The 14,509-nt window shown below is 35.8% G+C and overlaps 1 protein-coding gene across 3 annotated transcripts; it reads left to right on the forward strand.

Annotated features, from left to right (window-relative positions):
* The first annotated feature begins 272 nt into the window (after positions 1-272).
* On the forward strand, positions 273-9,253 carry LOC149156004 (glutathione S-transferase L3-like). 3 transcript variants are annotated; one of them, XM_089441503.1, is made up of 6 exons: positions 273-1,220; positions 1,323-1,388; positions 1,504-1,564; positions 1,692-1,775; positions 2,661-2,815; positions 9,023-9,253. In XM_089441503.1, the coding sequence occupies exons 1-5, from the start codon at positions 1,210-1,212 to the stop codon at positions 2,811-2,813; spliced, it is 375 nt and encodes a 124-aa protein (XP_089297629.1). In that variant the 5' UTR covers positions 273-1,209; the 3' UTR covers positions 2,814-2,815; positions 9,023-9,253. The 3 variants fall into 3 exon arrangements, with proteins under 3 accessions (XP_089297629.1, XP_089297630.1, XP_089297631.1); XM_089441504.1 differs by lacking the exon at positions 9,023-9,253 and having other exon boundaries at positions 273-821; positions 1,133-1,220; positions 2,661-2,883; XM_089441505.1 differs by lacking the exons at positions 273-1,220; positions 9,023-9,253 and having other exon boundaries at positions 1,366-1,388; positions 1,504-1,593; positions 2,661-2,883.
* Positions 9,254-14,509: the final 5,256 nt, after the last annotated feature.

Here is a 14,509-nt window from a genome sequence, read left to right on the forward strand (position 1 = left end):
CCCACCCACTATTTCAGAGTAGTTTTCGATAAGTGTCGGAGAAGAACCCACTCACTATTTCAGAGCAACCATTGAGAAGCACCAAAGGTTCTTTAAGAAAACGTAGAACTATTTGTCACAAAACCATTTCTAGGCTAGAGTCGGTGACAAATACGAAAACTTGAGGGGCAGTCGAATGCAGTGTTGAGAAGGACCTCATAGGAGTCGGAAAAGATCATTGTAGATGACAGGTAATTTTTTAATATTATTCATAAACTTATTACGCCGTAAGGCGTTCCCTCTGAAGCGAACTCCCCTCCATGCTACCGTGTCTCGATGTGGGCCGTTAGATGGATTGTTAGACGATTAAATCATCTCCAGCCATCGGATCACTGCAACAGAGTCGTTCGCCCTGAGGTCTCAAGCGACACAGCGAAATTGGGTACTCAAGCGACACAGCGAAATTGGGTCGTTCGGCCTGAGGTCTCAAGCGACACAGCGAAATTTTATGGGTCAGCAGCGGTTTTTGATGTGCAAAGAAAACCTCTGAAGATGAAAATCAAGGCGTATATTTCTGATTTCAAGCTTGCATTTGAGCGTTTCTGTATACATGCTGGAGGGGGCAGTCTTGGATGGAGAAGAATATACCGTATCGGAATGATCTGCTTTGTATCTATTTCAATATGGAGGACCAGGCCCTGGATCTGTTAGGGGCATTTCCAGGGAAATTGTGGAAAAGAGTTTCATCCGGATTCGAACTCCAGACCTCCCAGATGATGCACATAATGTTTTTTTACTGCAGGAGCTGTTGTTCAACGGCTGGAAGACTCAATCATGCCTTGGTTACTCGCTTACCCTTCTTGCTGTATTGCTTTTTTCTGTATTTCATGACTATATTGTCAATCTGCGGTCTCGTTTCAAGGGGATTTCCTGAGTGGTAAAGCTGCCTTGGACCTCAATGCTCCTCTGATTGGAAGAAACCTTAGAGCACTTGGATTTAGGGTCATGGAATCCGCCCTTTTTGGTCTGAATGCAGGGCTGGGATATTTGCTCATGTTGACAGTGATGTCTTTCAATGGGTTTATTGTAACTTTGTCAATATTCCATGGTAATAGGAAGCATAGAGATCTAAAGGAAACAATCATGTATGCAGTAAGGTCTCTCAGAACACTGCAGGGGGTGGTTTGAAAACGGCTATGATGATTACCAGAACACTGCAACCAGGTTAAGATGGCAGCACTGTAAGTCGATACATTGTTTGATTATATATTTAATTTATTATATCCAAACTTGTACCCGATTTACCAAAATATTTTCTGTGGCATCGTGTTGCTTGACTGCAGCTATGCAATTCCACCCGCTCTCACGTCCAAATCGGAGCCTCCTCCATTGTTTGATGGAACGACCAGGTGGGTAGCTAAATTTTTATCATTACTGTATCTAAATCATCACTTTCTGTTCGAATGTGTATAGTATCATACTCTGTTTAGCGATTAAATACTGAAATTGATCTGGGGTTTGCAGATTGTATATCAGTGTGACATGCCCATATGCCCAGCGAGTTTGGAGTGCCAGGAACATCAAGGTTTTTATCATGTTGATCCCCTATTTTGTGTGGGTAGTTCTTCTACTGATATAAGATACCATTATGCAATGACTGAAACGATTGAAAAGAAAATGCAGGGTCTGAAACGATTGAAAATAAAATGCAGGGTCTTGGTGAGATTCAGATAGTTACGATTGATTTGCAAGACATGCCAGCATGGTACAAGGAGAAAGTTTATCCTCCGAACAAGGTTGGCACTTGTTTCTATGTTTATCTAATTTTATTTTACTTTTAGTTACTCAAGGGCAGTTGGATCCGCTATTTGGGTCATGGTTTAATTGCTATGTAATTAGGGCCTGTAGTGTAAAAACTTTGCTATTAGTTTCTTATCCTGATCCAAGTAGATGCAAAAGAGAAATTAGATGGGTTGGTCCTCGTTTTACCTTAGCTCAGGTAAAAGGGAACACGCTTGCACATTAACCAGCAGTCTAGCAACCTTTTGTTAATTGATAGAGTATTCTGTTTGGCTCAGTAGATTTGATCTATGACCAAGTAAATTGGGGTGGGGATCATAGGGTTATTGCATGAGCTGGATAAGGTTATTACCTTGCCAAATTTGGGGTCTGTCTTGCCACAAACCCAAATCTTTTATTATATGTGCATTGTGCTGGCTACAAATTAGTATGTTGTCAGATGTAACTTGAATTAATAAGTGATTTATGAGATAACACACTGTTGCTTAGGGTTCAGATGCAACTCCAAGCTTAAGATCCACACACTTCTCACTGTGTCCTGATAGGTTTGAAGCTTAGAGTTCAAATGCTACTCCAAGTTTATGAGCCATCCTCTCACTGTTGCTTGAGAGGCTGCAATGAGTTTTTGATCATCACGGTTTTATCCTTTTACAATTTGGGCACGAAATAAGAAAGACCAACACAGATTTGGGATTGCTTTTAACATTCCTAGTCAGCTAGGAAGACCTATTGCTTGTGTGTTTTTGTGTGATCATCACTAATCTTTCAAGCAAGGAATGTGCAGAAATAGAAGTGCCAAATGTCAAATGTTACAAAAGGGCCAAATGTCTGCAAGATATAGAGCGGAACTTGCAAATAACTCGCTATTTTCAATTTTTCAGGTTCCTTCTCTTGAGCACAATGGCAAGGCCACAGGAGAGAGTCTGGATTTACTTGAGTATCTCGAGAACAATTTTGAAGGACCTAAACTTTTTCCCACGGTTTTGCAAGTGATGGTTCAACTGACTGAGCTAACCCTTCAGGGTTGGACATGATGGTATGCACTCATCCAAATGCATGTAATCTAATAAAACAATCTACTTTAATGAATGGATATTCACTCTACTCTGCTGAAAACAATCAATAGGATCACAAAGATCCAAGTATGGCTCAAGCAAAACATTTGGAATTGGGTAACCAACACTGTCAATCCACATAGGTGTAAAATGACAAATGTGTTGCTGGTGACAACATTACCAATGGAGGTGATTCAAGGTAAAAAGTTAAAAACACTCTTTCACCACTTGCCCATGACCACCTTCAATGACTTTTGTTTCTTTTTCAAACAATACATGATGCTGATCAGAAAATTTATGATAAAAGGTGAGAATTCCATCAAAGAGAAGTTAAGAGATCTTCGTTACCTCTTCTAAATCCTATTCACATGGAGATTCATCATACAGAGGACTATATTCAGAACTAGAAGCTACAAGTAATTATATTCACATAGATGATGTCTACATATCATTCTTCACAAACACTCCCAAATCCGACCATGCATCTATTTTCTCTTTCTATGCCAATTGAAATAATAAACCTGTCACATACATCCATCATTTTTTCCAAGGTTTCCATCATAGCCTTCCTTGAAAATGTGATTTTTTTTTCAACCAGAACCAGAAGCTAAAAGTAATTATGTTCACATGGTTGGATGATGTCTACATATCATTCTTCACAAGCCAGTCCCAAACCTGACCATGCATTTATTTTCTCTTTCTATGCCAATTGAAATAATAAACTTGTCACATGCATCCATCTTTTATTCCAACATTTCCATCCTAGCCTTGCTTGAATATGTGTTCGTTTTTTCAACATTTTTTCCAAGCTAGGATTTCATACAAAAAATAAAAGATCAGTTGCACTCACTAAATCTCCCTTAATAATACAAATGTGAGACTAAGAATGTGTATGCAAGTTGATTTGAGTTGTTTCATGAAACAGTAAAACACGGCACTTGATTTGCTTGCCCCAAATTGAAATTATGGTGGTTTTCCCATTTCCTCAGCGATCTTGAAGCTGAAAAAGAATGGCAGCCTTCAAAAAATGCAACTCGTTGAACATCTCTCAGAATTATAACAAATAATATAGCATATTGTCGTCGCAGAATTTAACTTTCAAGTCGTGTTGGATTGCCTTCAATTTCGATAGTCTATCAAAAGTTATGAGATATGCAATATATAAAAAATTTCATGTCCTGAAATTAAAAATGTGCTCATCCAATTTGAAATTATCAGTAACTTCTTTCATTATACATCCCAAATAAAACATATGATATTATCAAGATTCAATACGAAGCTAAGAATATGGACTTCCAATGGGTAATTCAAACCTAGAATTTTCTTATGAAAAACAGCCAAAATTTTGAAATAATAGTCACGGCCGTAGTAGAAACATGCTTTTGGTATGGCTTTTAAACTGCCATGTCTTGATCATCTGATCTCCTATTTGGATAGGTTCTCTTTTTAAGTTTTTAAAACCATCTACAGTTTGAACTTTGAAGTACTTTCTGGAACCCAATCTTCCATAGGCGGCAATAACAGCACAAAATGATGAACAATTAGGCACAAACCCAGCTGCCCGGATGAAACTATTCGATGCCAAATGAAACGCCCAAACCGTTTGGGCAACCCTTTTGAATCAAGAATCAACGTCTAACATATAATCGTGTGGCTTACAAGATGACAGGTAGGCAGAGAGGGGAGTTGATCTCAAGCAAGCCTCTTCTAACTGTCCACTACACCTAACTAATCTGACCAGTTTTTATATTCTATTATAAATTCGTATTCTTATTAATAAAAAAAAAAGATATATAAAGTGCAAGATAAAACCGATTAATCCAAACAAACACATCAATCACGGTTGTGTTTAATATTTACTGCCAGAGAAGATTTCCTTTAGAGATCTAAGTTACCTATGCCGATTTGATACTTGTAACAGAGAACTGATCAATCGGTTTTGAGTCCTGACAATTGCTCTCTGTTTCTTCTTCCTCTGTAGCTTTGCCCGATTTACTTGAGTATCTCGAGAACAATTTTGAAGGACCTAAACTTTTTCCCACGGTTTTGCAAGTGATCTTTCTCCAATTTAATGACGTCTCTTTCATAACCTGAATGAATATTGAATCATCCTTATCAATCATGGTGTAAACATCTTCCAATGACACTGACTTGTTATGTCATGATTTGATTTTCTTGACATGTGAACATTGCTAAGGCCACAATAACCCTGTTGTGTTTTTCTTGTTCTTTGCTATTTTAATGATTTCCTGGTCCTTAATTGCTTGAGCACTTTGTGCCAATTTCGTTTTATTCACTTTGTAAGGACTGACTTCTTTTTCATTAGATGATGTGGAATTAGATATTTGATGGCAAGCTTTTGAACTTATCAAATCTGAAAATTAAGAGTATGGAAATACTGACTTGCTCTCGGGGGCTCAATAGAGGACATAGAAAGCAGGATGCATGGTTGGGGTCACGAATTTGGATTCGTCTCTCTTTTTTGAGGAGCTTCCATGTCTGATACCAAAGTAAGCCCAATGGCAAGGTAGAGTTTGATGGTTATTAGTTAGTAGGATGACCATCAATAATTTTCACCATTTTCTCATTCTTAGGGCTAGAAGTGAAAAGCAGCCACCTTACTCTAAGATCTTTTTCCATAGCATTAAGTTGTGAGTGTTTTAAGAGTTTCCTGAAATTGGAATTGGGATACCTTTCTTGATTTTCTTCAACTATTCACTAGTCTTTCTTTTCTTGTGAATTTGAGGATGAGTTTTATGAGGTTTCTACGATGGATTCTAATTCACTGGATATAGTATGTTTCTCTCCGTATTAAACCATCACTGGGTATAGCACACTAGGCTGGGATTTATAGATATATTTTAAGATGCATTACCTTGCTCAAATTACCATGTTTCTTGCTAAAGTTTCCCTATATTGAAAAAATTGGGTCAATGCACAATTTCCCATATAATCCAGCTTCTTCAAAAGAACTTGGGTCTTAAACTACAATATTTCTTGTAAGGTTACACATTGGCATATTGTAATAAGATATTGAAAAAAAGGTGCAAATCCTTCCTACTGACTCACTTTTTGGTGTACTATCTCATATGCTTGTTCAGCATCTTCGTCCTTATGTCTTGTGATCCTTATTACTTGGTCTGCAAGCTCGTTGAGATAGTTGTGCACATGGTTAGCGCTGCACTGTCCAAACTGCCATACTTTTCAAGGCCAGAATCTTCCTGGTGACTCCACCGGCTCCAGTCATTCTCGTTTTATCTCTTTCTGAAATTCGATGGTCCAATCCACCAAGCTTTAATCGATGACCGTCTGATGTACGTCACTTACCAGCTTGCATGAACCATAGTTATGAAAACTGTTCAGTTCTGATTCAGACCAATTTTGCCCCTAAACTGGTTTGGAGCTGTATTTTCCAACTTTACTGGATGACGCTGATCCATGGGAATTTATGTATTTTTCAGTTGCCCAATGTTTTAATCTACTTTTTTGGTAAGTACAGTTTATTTTGTGATTTTGGAAATTTTGGTTCTTGACCTGTGTGGTTCTGATAACTTTGGCAATAATGTTTTGACATGCACATTAAATCCTTTCACTTCACAATCTGACCTCTTAAAATTCAGCTGTAAAGTTTTTCTAAAGAGCACATCTTAAGCATTTTGGAGAAGTCGTGTATCATATTTTGTCCCAATAAATTTTTATTGTTAAATAAACATAGGTTTGAAGTCTATTTTGCAAGTGCATTACTAATTAATAAAGGATCATAGTTCCAAACTTACACACATCAACTGGGAAATAGTGTGCAGCTCCATTTTAACAATAATCAATCTCTCGTATTTACACTATATAACCATGCCTTACCTTTCACTATCTAAGGATGGCTTGTCCAAACTATTAGATTATGTGGCCAATACTTTTCATTAACATTACATTTGTTTCTTAAATCTTTTTTAGATCTTCATTTCAAAATATAATTTAATGTCAATGTTATCACTTTAATGTGATGTATTAATCCTATAATTGCTTTTTGATAGGATAAGTCTCACCACGAAATTATGAATTTTTTTCAGGTGATATGGTTGTCTCACTAATATTTTAATAATTTATTTTTCATATATATATATATATATATATATATATATATATATATATATATTGTCAAAATGGTGTCTTCTTAAATATAAAAAGGGTGAGTGATACTTAAATGTTTCCTTTCCTTTTCATTCAATGTTTTTTGGTAGGATAAGTCTCATCACAGAACTATCTTTTTTTCAGCTGATATGATTGTCTCACTAATATTTCAATAAATATTTTCTTATTACCTTTTTGTGGTCAAATAGTGTGTTCATAAATATAAGAAGGTTGAGTGATACTTAAATATTTCCTTCCCTTTTCATTTGATGCTTGGAATCAAACTTGTCTTGCACACTATTTAACCACCTTATATAGATGGTGCACTTGAGAAATACAACTTGTATTCACTTTCTAAAGGTCTGCATAAAATTCTTAAGTCATTCTCTTCTAATTTCTCTAAATATCAACTACGTGTCATAGACTAATGGAAAAATTACTTAATCCTTTTTATCATATAAAAAAAAATTCAAACACACTTTTAATCTTTCATCCAAGAAAAATATTTAGTGAGAAAGGGTTATCTACCACTTTTTTCATAGAGTCCTCTGCTATTATTAAACAAGGGTAGCTACAAAGTAGCAAGTACCTATTTAAAGTTCTTAAATTTTAAGTTTCGAGAATTCAAATTGCTAGAATTTAAGTTGTGAGAATTTAGTGTAATATTGGTTTTTTGTAAGAGAATTGTTCAAAGTTGCTAGAGTTTTAAGTTGTGAAAATTTTGTGTGGTTTTGGGTTTTCCATGTTATTAAATTTTGTCAAAAGGAATTAAATTTAAATTTGTGAGAATTATGTGTGGTATTGGGATTTTGTGTTTTTCAATTTTGTAAAAATGAAAATAAAGACTAGGTATATCAGTGATCAAGAAAGGTTATAATATCACAGACATTGAGTCTAGCAGCCACAAGGAACCTTCCATATTGTCTTTCTTTATGTGAACCTTCTATATAGGCATATTATGTGCAACAAATTTCAGACCAATTTCACTCATGCATAGGGGTGAGACACTATATTTCCATAGTCGTTGTTACAGAGGTCATGGGGAGATGTTATTACTTTAATTTCTTTAAAAACTATGTTGAGTAGCCTTCCAAGTTGCTAAGTAGATTCACAAGTGGTTTATGATGTAAAACATTTGTGGAAGATCTTATTAATTTAATTTCTTTAATAACTATGTTGAGTAGCCTTCCAAGTTGCTAAGCAAATTCACAAGTGGTTTATGATATAAAACCTAATTTCAAATGAAGAGCAACCCATCTCAAAGATACTTGTTCAAATCCTCAATGTAGCTTGTGTCAAACTCTTATACTTGTTTCCATCTTCCAAATGGCTATTTGATTATTTAATTCCAAACAAAAGTATCTTATGAACTGCAATGTCCATCTTCACAAAAGCACATACAGTAAATTATAGCTGTAGGTTATGATATCTTTATTGTGTGCATATGGATCCCTAAGTATTTTCAGTTGAAAAGCAAATCTACATACTAATTCTCCATGGCTTAACAAAGATGTTTCTTCAAATGTATCTAGCTTAGGGAAACCTAGTATTTAAAAACTACTTAACTAAAATCTTTCCCTCGCCTCTGGTGAAACTGTCATTGAAATTTGTTGTTCAATACTGGAAAACTAAGAGGCATTGCTTGGTTATTTAAACCACAAGGAGAACTGACACATATGGTGGAAATGCGGATCAAAGTGGAAGAATGATACACTGCCTTGCAAATGCTTTCAGCGTTCACTACTTGTGTGCTGATTAATTCTTTAAAGTTTCTTCAGTTTTTCAGCTCAGAGTTCATGTTTGCTCTGTTTTACCAATTTTTTTAGCTTTGGGCTTTTGAAAAGTTGCACCTCAGGATCCATGTTTGCTCATTACCAATCCATTAGCTTTGTTACTGATTTCTGTAAGGAGATGCTAACTTTTGTCACCTGTTACTACCGAGATCTACCTCTAAGCCACAGGCCAAAGTGGCCCATCATTTTCTTTTCTACGTTAATATAAGCTGGGGTTTTGATGATTGTAATAACTTTAGTTTCTCTTCTGTGGGACATTTTGTGCAGGAGTTCAAATGGTGTATATAAATAGAAAGATGCAGAAAGTGACAGTCATGGGATATGTGAAGCTGAACAATGTACTGAAGAAAGTGAAACGCACTGGGAAGCATGCACAACTGTGGCCATACGTGCCATACAGCTCGGTTACCCAACCTTTCTCTACTCAGAATTATGACAAGAAAGCCCCTGCCGGGTTTGTGAGGAAAGAGAGCTTCAACACCAGTTCTGTCTCCAACAACCAAGATGACCAGTACGCTACTAACATGTTTGGTGAAGAATTTCTGCTATTCTCTTGTAATCTATAGGCCCCCAAAGCTCCTCATAGATGAGAATATTTGCAGGATGTTAATATTGTTGTAAGTTTGAAGTATATGTGGAATGACTAACTTTTGTGCTGCTTCTCATCTTCAACAACAAGAGTTTCTGTGGTGAATGAAGGGCTTACATCCTGTAAGTAGAATCCATGTCCTGCCTTGTGAAGCAGCTCTCCATTGTGATAGCGATCTTTGTAATGTTTCTGGTAAATCCTTTAGAATGCTATTTCATTCTGTAATATGATGGGATTCACTCTACAAGATTAGGGGATTCACTCTACAGAGTCCATGTCATGCCTTGTGAATCAGCTCTCCACTTATGTTTATTTTCTCTGTAATGACCCTAGTAAATCCTATAGAATGAGATTTCATTCTGTAATATGATGGGATTTCACTCTACAAGATTGGTTTCAGTTTTACTTGTATTGTGGTATATGAAATTTCTCAGTTTTACTTGTAATAGGATGGGATTTAATTCTGTAATATGATGGGATTTCCCTCTGCAATATTAGCTACTAAATTTTACTTGTATGGAAAGATTACTACTTTCTTTGTTCAATATTTTATTTTAATTTTATTCATTTCAGTCTATTATATTATATTTTATTATAATTTTGTTCATTTCAGTCTATGATATTTTATGATATTTTATTCATTCTATCACATTGTTTTTCGAAATTATAAAAGTAAAGGCAGCTTCTTGTCTGTCAAACTGACATCACACCTATTGAGGGCATTTCTGTGCATGCTGGCCTTCAGATAAGGATTTTGTAGCATAGGGTCAAAACTTTGTAGATGACAAGTATCGCCTTTTGCACATCATAGATCCTACTCTTCGACCAGATGTTGAAGGAAGGGAAGAAATCTCAGTGTCTGTGGGGATTGCATTGAATTGTGCTTCTGCTTCCCCTCAAAAGAGACCATCAATGATGAAGGTATTGCATTTTCTAGAAAAAATGCCATCATCCACAACCGATTAACCAATTCTTTCTTCCTATGTAGCATCCTTGCTTTGACATAAGTTGGACAGAGATGAGGACTTACACCCACATTCCATATTCAACAACTCTACTTAGACATTGACATAACTCATATAGACATCTCTATGATTGGGACTCAGCAACAGACAAACTCTGCTGTCAACTCAGCTGCTTATGAAATGGCCAAAGTCTTCTTAAGAATTTCAATATTTCTACAGTTGAGAATTGTAGCAAAGCTCAGGGATCAAACTTAACTCCATGCTTATGAGGCATCCACATTCTCACAGTTTACTTGCAGCTCATTCTCAGTTTTAATGGGAAGGTGATATATGGTGTATTATTGTTGCAGTGGCAGGGGATGGATTTTATCCATTTACTGGAGGAAAAAAATACCTGGTCACAATGTGTCTGTTTGATTTAGACTGGTAATTTTTTGTTTCAATAGCTATCAAATGCTGGAGGAAGGCTTATCATTGCAACTGATGGTGTTTGGGATGCATTGAGCTCTGAGAAGGCTGCAAATTGCTGCCGAGGCTTGCCAGCAGAACTTGCTGCAAAACAAATTGTTAAGGTACAAACACTGTTGACAAGGATAAGCGATCAATGTCACCATCTTTAAGTTTATTTTCTATCATAGCCTAACCGTTTTAGCTGTAGGAGGCTTTGAGGATAAGAGGACTTAGGGACGACACTACATGCATTGTAGTGGATTTGATCCCACCTAAGAAATCTGCACCACCAGCTCCAGTTAAGAAGGAAGGCAAATTTAAGAATTTTTTCAGAAGGAAATCCACTGATTCATCGTCTAAGTCAGTTGAAAAGCAGCAAAATATAGACATTGTCCAGGAAATCTTTGAGGAGGGGTCAACAATGCTCGCTGAAAGGTAGATAGCCATTTCCAGCTTAGCATCCTTGCAGTAGATTATGTTTTGTAAACACAGACTTATCATTTAAAATTGCAAAGGGAGTAGCCAGAGGCCTGGCTTATTTACATGAAAGGAAGTTTGTTCATGGAAATATTAAGCCAAGCAACATCCTTCTAGGCTTTGACATGGAGCCATACATAGCAGGTTTTGGGCTAGAAAAGCTACTGGACACTGCCAATGTCAAGTATAGTAGCTCTGCTATCCACCTAAGGAACCTTGAAGGTATATTTTCAGGGAGCAAACGATGAGAGGTTGTATCCTCCATGGTCACTCTAGAAATCCTTATAAACCCATGTAAATATGGTCTTTGATTAATATAAAACCTTAAGTTACAAAATCTCTTTCTCTCTCTCTCTCTCTCTCTATATATATATATATGTATGTCTTATTGATAACCAAATATGTATATATTATTTAGACATATAAGGTATCATCTTCACATTGGATACTTTGGAGAAAGGCAATCTTGAGTACCATGATTAAATAAAGAAACACGGAAACACATAAGATATCATCTTCACATTGGATACTTTGGAGAAAGGCAATCTTGAGTACCACGATCAAATAAAGAAACACCGGACTACGGGAGAAGTGAGTGTTAATTTTTAAAATTTTGATATAAACATTGGTTTTCAAGAGAAATTGCAATTAACAATGTACAAATTACTAAATAAATAATTACCAATTAAACTTTTAAGTCACGTTTTAAAGGTGCAATTAAGTTCAGCTTTCATCTTGTCATTCAATTGATGGACACTGAATATTAGATATAACATAAATATCTAGGAGTAGCATGTGAGTGTCGGTTTTATAAAGAAGATTCTTTTTATTATTAATAAAAATATAGATAGTCAGTTTCATTTTACAGGGTTATAAATATGAGTTATAAATACAAGACTTAAAAAGGTTATAAATATTTAAAGGGTTGTAAATATGAGTTATTAATTGTTTTTACTCAAAACCTGATAAATAGCAATTTAGCAATTTCTTTTTAATTGAGTGACTCAAATTCATGTTTCTTTAGGTTGAAGGTAAACCCACTAAAGTGGAAAAAACTGAGATGCCAATAATTAGAGGGATTGTCATCATGGGGTGATAAGAAATTTAATATTCCAAGAAGAGGAGGTGGTAGTAGATTCTAAATAAATTAGAAATGCAACAACATAAATGTTTGCAACGAATTTAGAGAGATCCACCTTGTTGAATAATGCACACACTACATGGATAATGGATTTCTACACTTTATGCCTTACGGCGTTTTCTTTGCAACATCTGGTGCAAATGCTAGTTTATGGAAATTTCCAATAAAACAAGGTTATTCTGAAGAAAACAAAAATTAAAGGAATAGAATTGTTTGAAGAAGGTTAAATAGTGTTTCTGTGTTTGAAGGAATTTTTTTGGATATTCTAAAAAGTTTTTAAAGGGAACAAAATTCAGATTGTTAACCCTAGTAGCAGAATTTATGGAAGAAACCGAAGGAGAATAGAATTCAAATTATTAGCCCTAGTAGCAAAATTTATGGAAAAAAACAAAGGAGAACATAATTCATATTGTTAACCCTAGTAGCATAATTTCTGGAAGAAACGAAAGGAAAGAAATTCAAGAAAAAAAACCTAGTTGAAAGAAAAATTAGAAAGGACTCGAAAGGAAAAGCTAGTAGAAATTCTTTTCTAAAGAACTCATGTAGGATGAAATGGCTAAAATCACTAATATTACGTTTGAGGTCGAGAAATTCACCAGTAAAAACAATTTTTCATTGTGGAAACTAAAAGTACGAGATTTACTAATGGAAGGGTTGCACAAAGAATTATATGGGGTTAGAAAGAAACCCTTTTGGCATGACATATTGGATTGGGAGGACTTGGATGCCTGAACTCTTAGTACCATCAGGTGGTGCCTTGCAGATGAATTTCTCTTCAGTATCCTTGAAGAAACCTCACCAGCAAGTTTGAGGGTGAAATGGGAAGCACTGTATATGACCCAATCTTTAACCAATAGAATCTATTTGAAGAGACAATTGTATAGCCTTCAGATGAAGGAGGGTACTAAAATTGCAAAACACTTAATGTATTTAATATACTTATTTTCGAGTTGTAAGATATGGATGTTAAATATGAGGAATAAGATAAAGCTATTAACTTGTTATGTTCCTTCCCCGAGTCTTGGGATCACTTTTTGGCTTATATATGTTTGAGCACAACAGATGTAGATCTTAATCCTGTACAGAAATTAACTACAAACAAATTCTTAAAAACAGAAAATAAACAATGGCAAGAGCATAAAACATAAAACAAATATAAACAGATATTTTCCCATGGATCCCAAAACTGGGACTACCAAATTGATTTTTCATTATATTCATTTCAATGTTATATTATATATCTATATATATCTATAGATATAGATATATATATATATATATATATATATATATATATATATATATATATATATATATATATATATATATATATATAGATCAAAGCATCCATAAACCCTAATCCATTAACCCTAGATTAGAACATAACAGTAGTTCCCTTGACCAGATCTACAAAATACCTTGGGTAAAAAACCATCATCCCCAAAACCGTGTGCAAAATCCATGAGCAAAACCATAGGTAGGTCTTCCCACCTAATATAGGGTACAAAAAAAAAATCTCAGGGTGCTGCCCTCGGCCCTGTCCAGGGTGGCTACTGCCCTCTTGTAAACCCCCCGACAGGTGGGGCTGTTGCCCCCCCACTGCACCTGATCCAGGTGGCTCCAGGGACACACACAAGACATAGGGTTTATGGCAGCTTGAAACTCAAAATGATCATAATGCTCTCGAACTAGGACCAAAGTGTAGATATCATCGTCCTGGTCATGACGGTGTGAATGGTTCGCCAATCTCAGCTCGTATGAGGTAGAACAAGCCAATCAAAGTTTTGGTTGACTTTTGCTGACTAGGCATGCTTAAGGAGGCAGCGATTTCGAAAAAATCTGGCCACCAGATTCCAACCAACCTAGGCCACATTCCCGTGAATTTGTGGCCTGTTTAATTTGTCTCCTTCGGTCATTTTTCAAATTTTCAAAAATGACCAATTATTGTTTAAATAAAGCAAAAATATATATAATTTGGGGTGGCGAGCCACCAACCCTGCCACCCCGCATATCCAATACATTAAAATATATTAATTATAAGCTGACGGGCCATGATCCCCATCGGCCCTCCCTCAACCATCAAAAAAAGTTTAAATTAAAGAATGGGTGGCCATGACCCGACCACTCCCAGA

Source organism: Pinus tabuliformis, chromosome 9 (genome assembly GCF_031772625.1).
Source record: "Pinus tabuliformis cultivar Carrire ecotype Pingquan chromosome 9, CPIR1, whole genome shotgun sequence".
Taxonomy (NCBI): domain Eukaryota; kingdom Viridiplantae; phylum Streptophyta; class Pinopsida; order Pinales; family Pinaceae; genus Pinus; species Pinus tabuliformis.

Bases quoted from the DNA above. Each gene is read 5' to 3' on its own strand.
- LOC149156004 (XM_089441503.1), top strand. The intron at 1,389-1,503 runs GTGGGTAGCTAA...TGGGGTTTGCAG, and splicing joins TTGTTTGATGGAACGACCAG to ATTGTATATCAGTGTGACAT. The intron at 1,565-1,691 runs GTTTTTATCATG...AATAAAATGCAG, and splicing joins GGAGTGCCAGGAACATCAAG to GGTCTTGGTGAGATTCAGAT.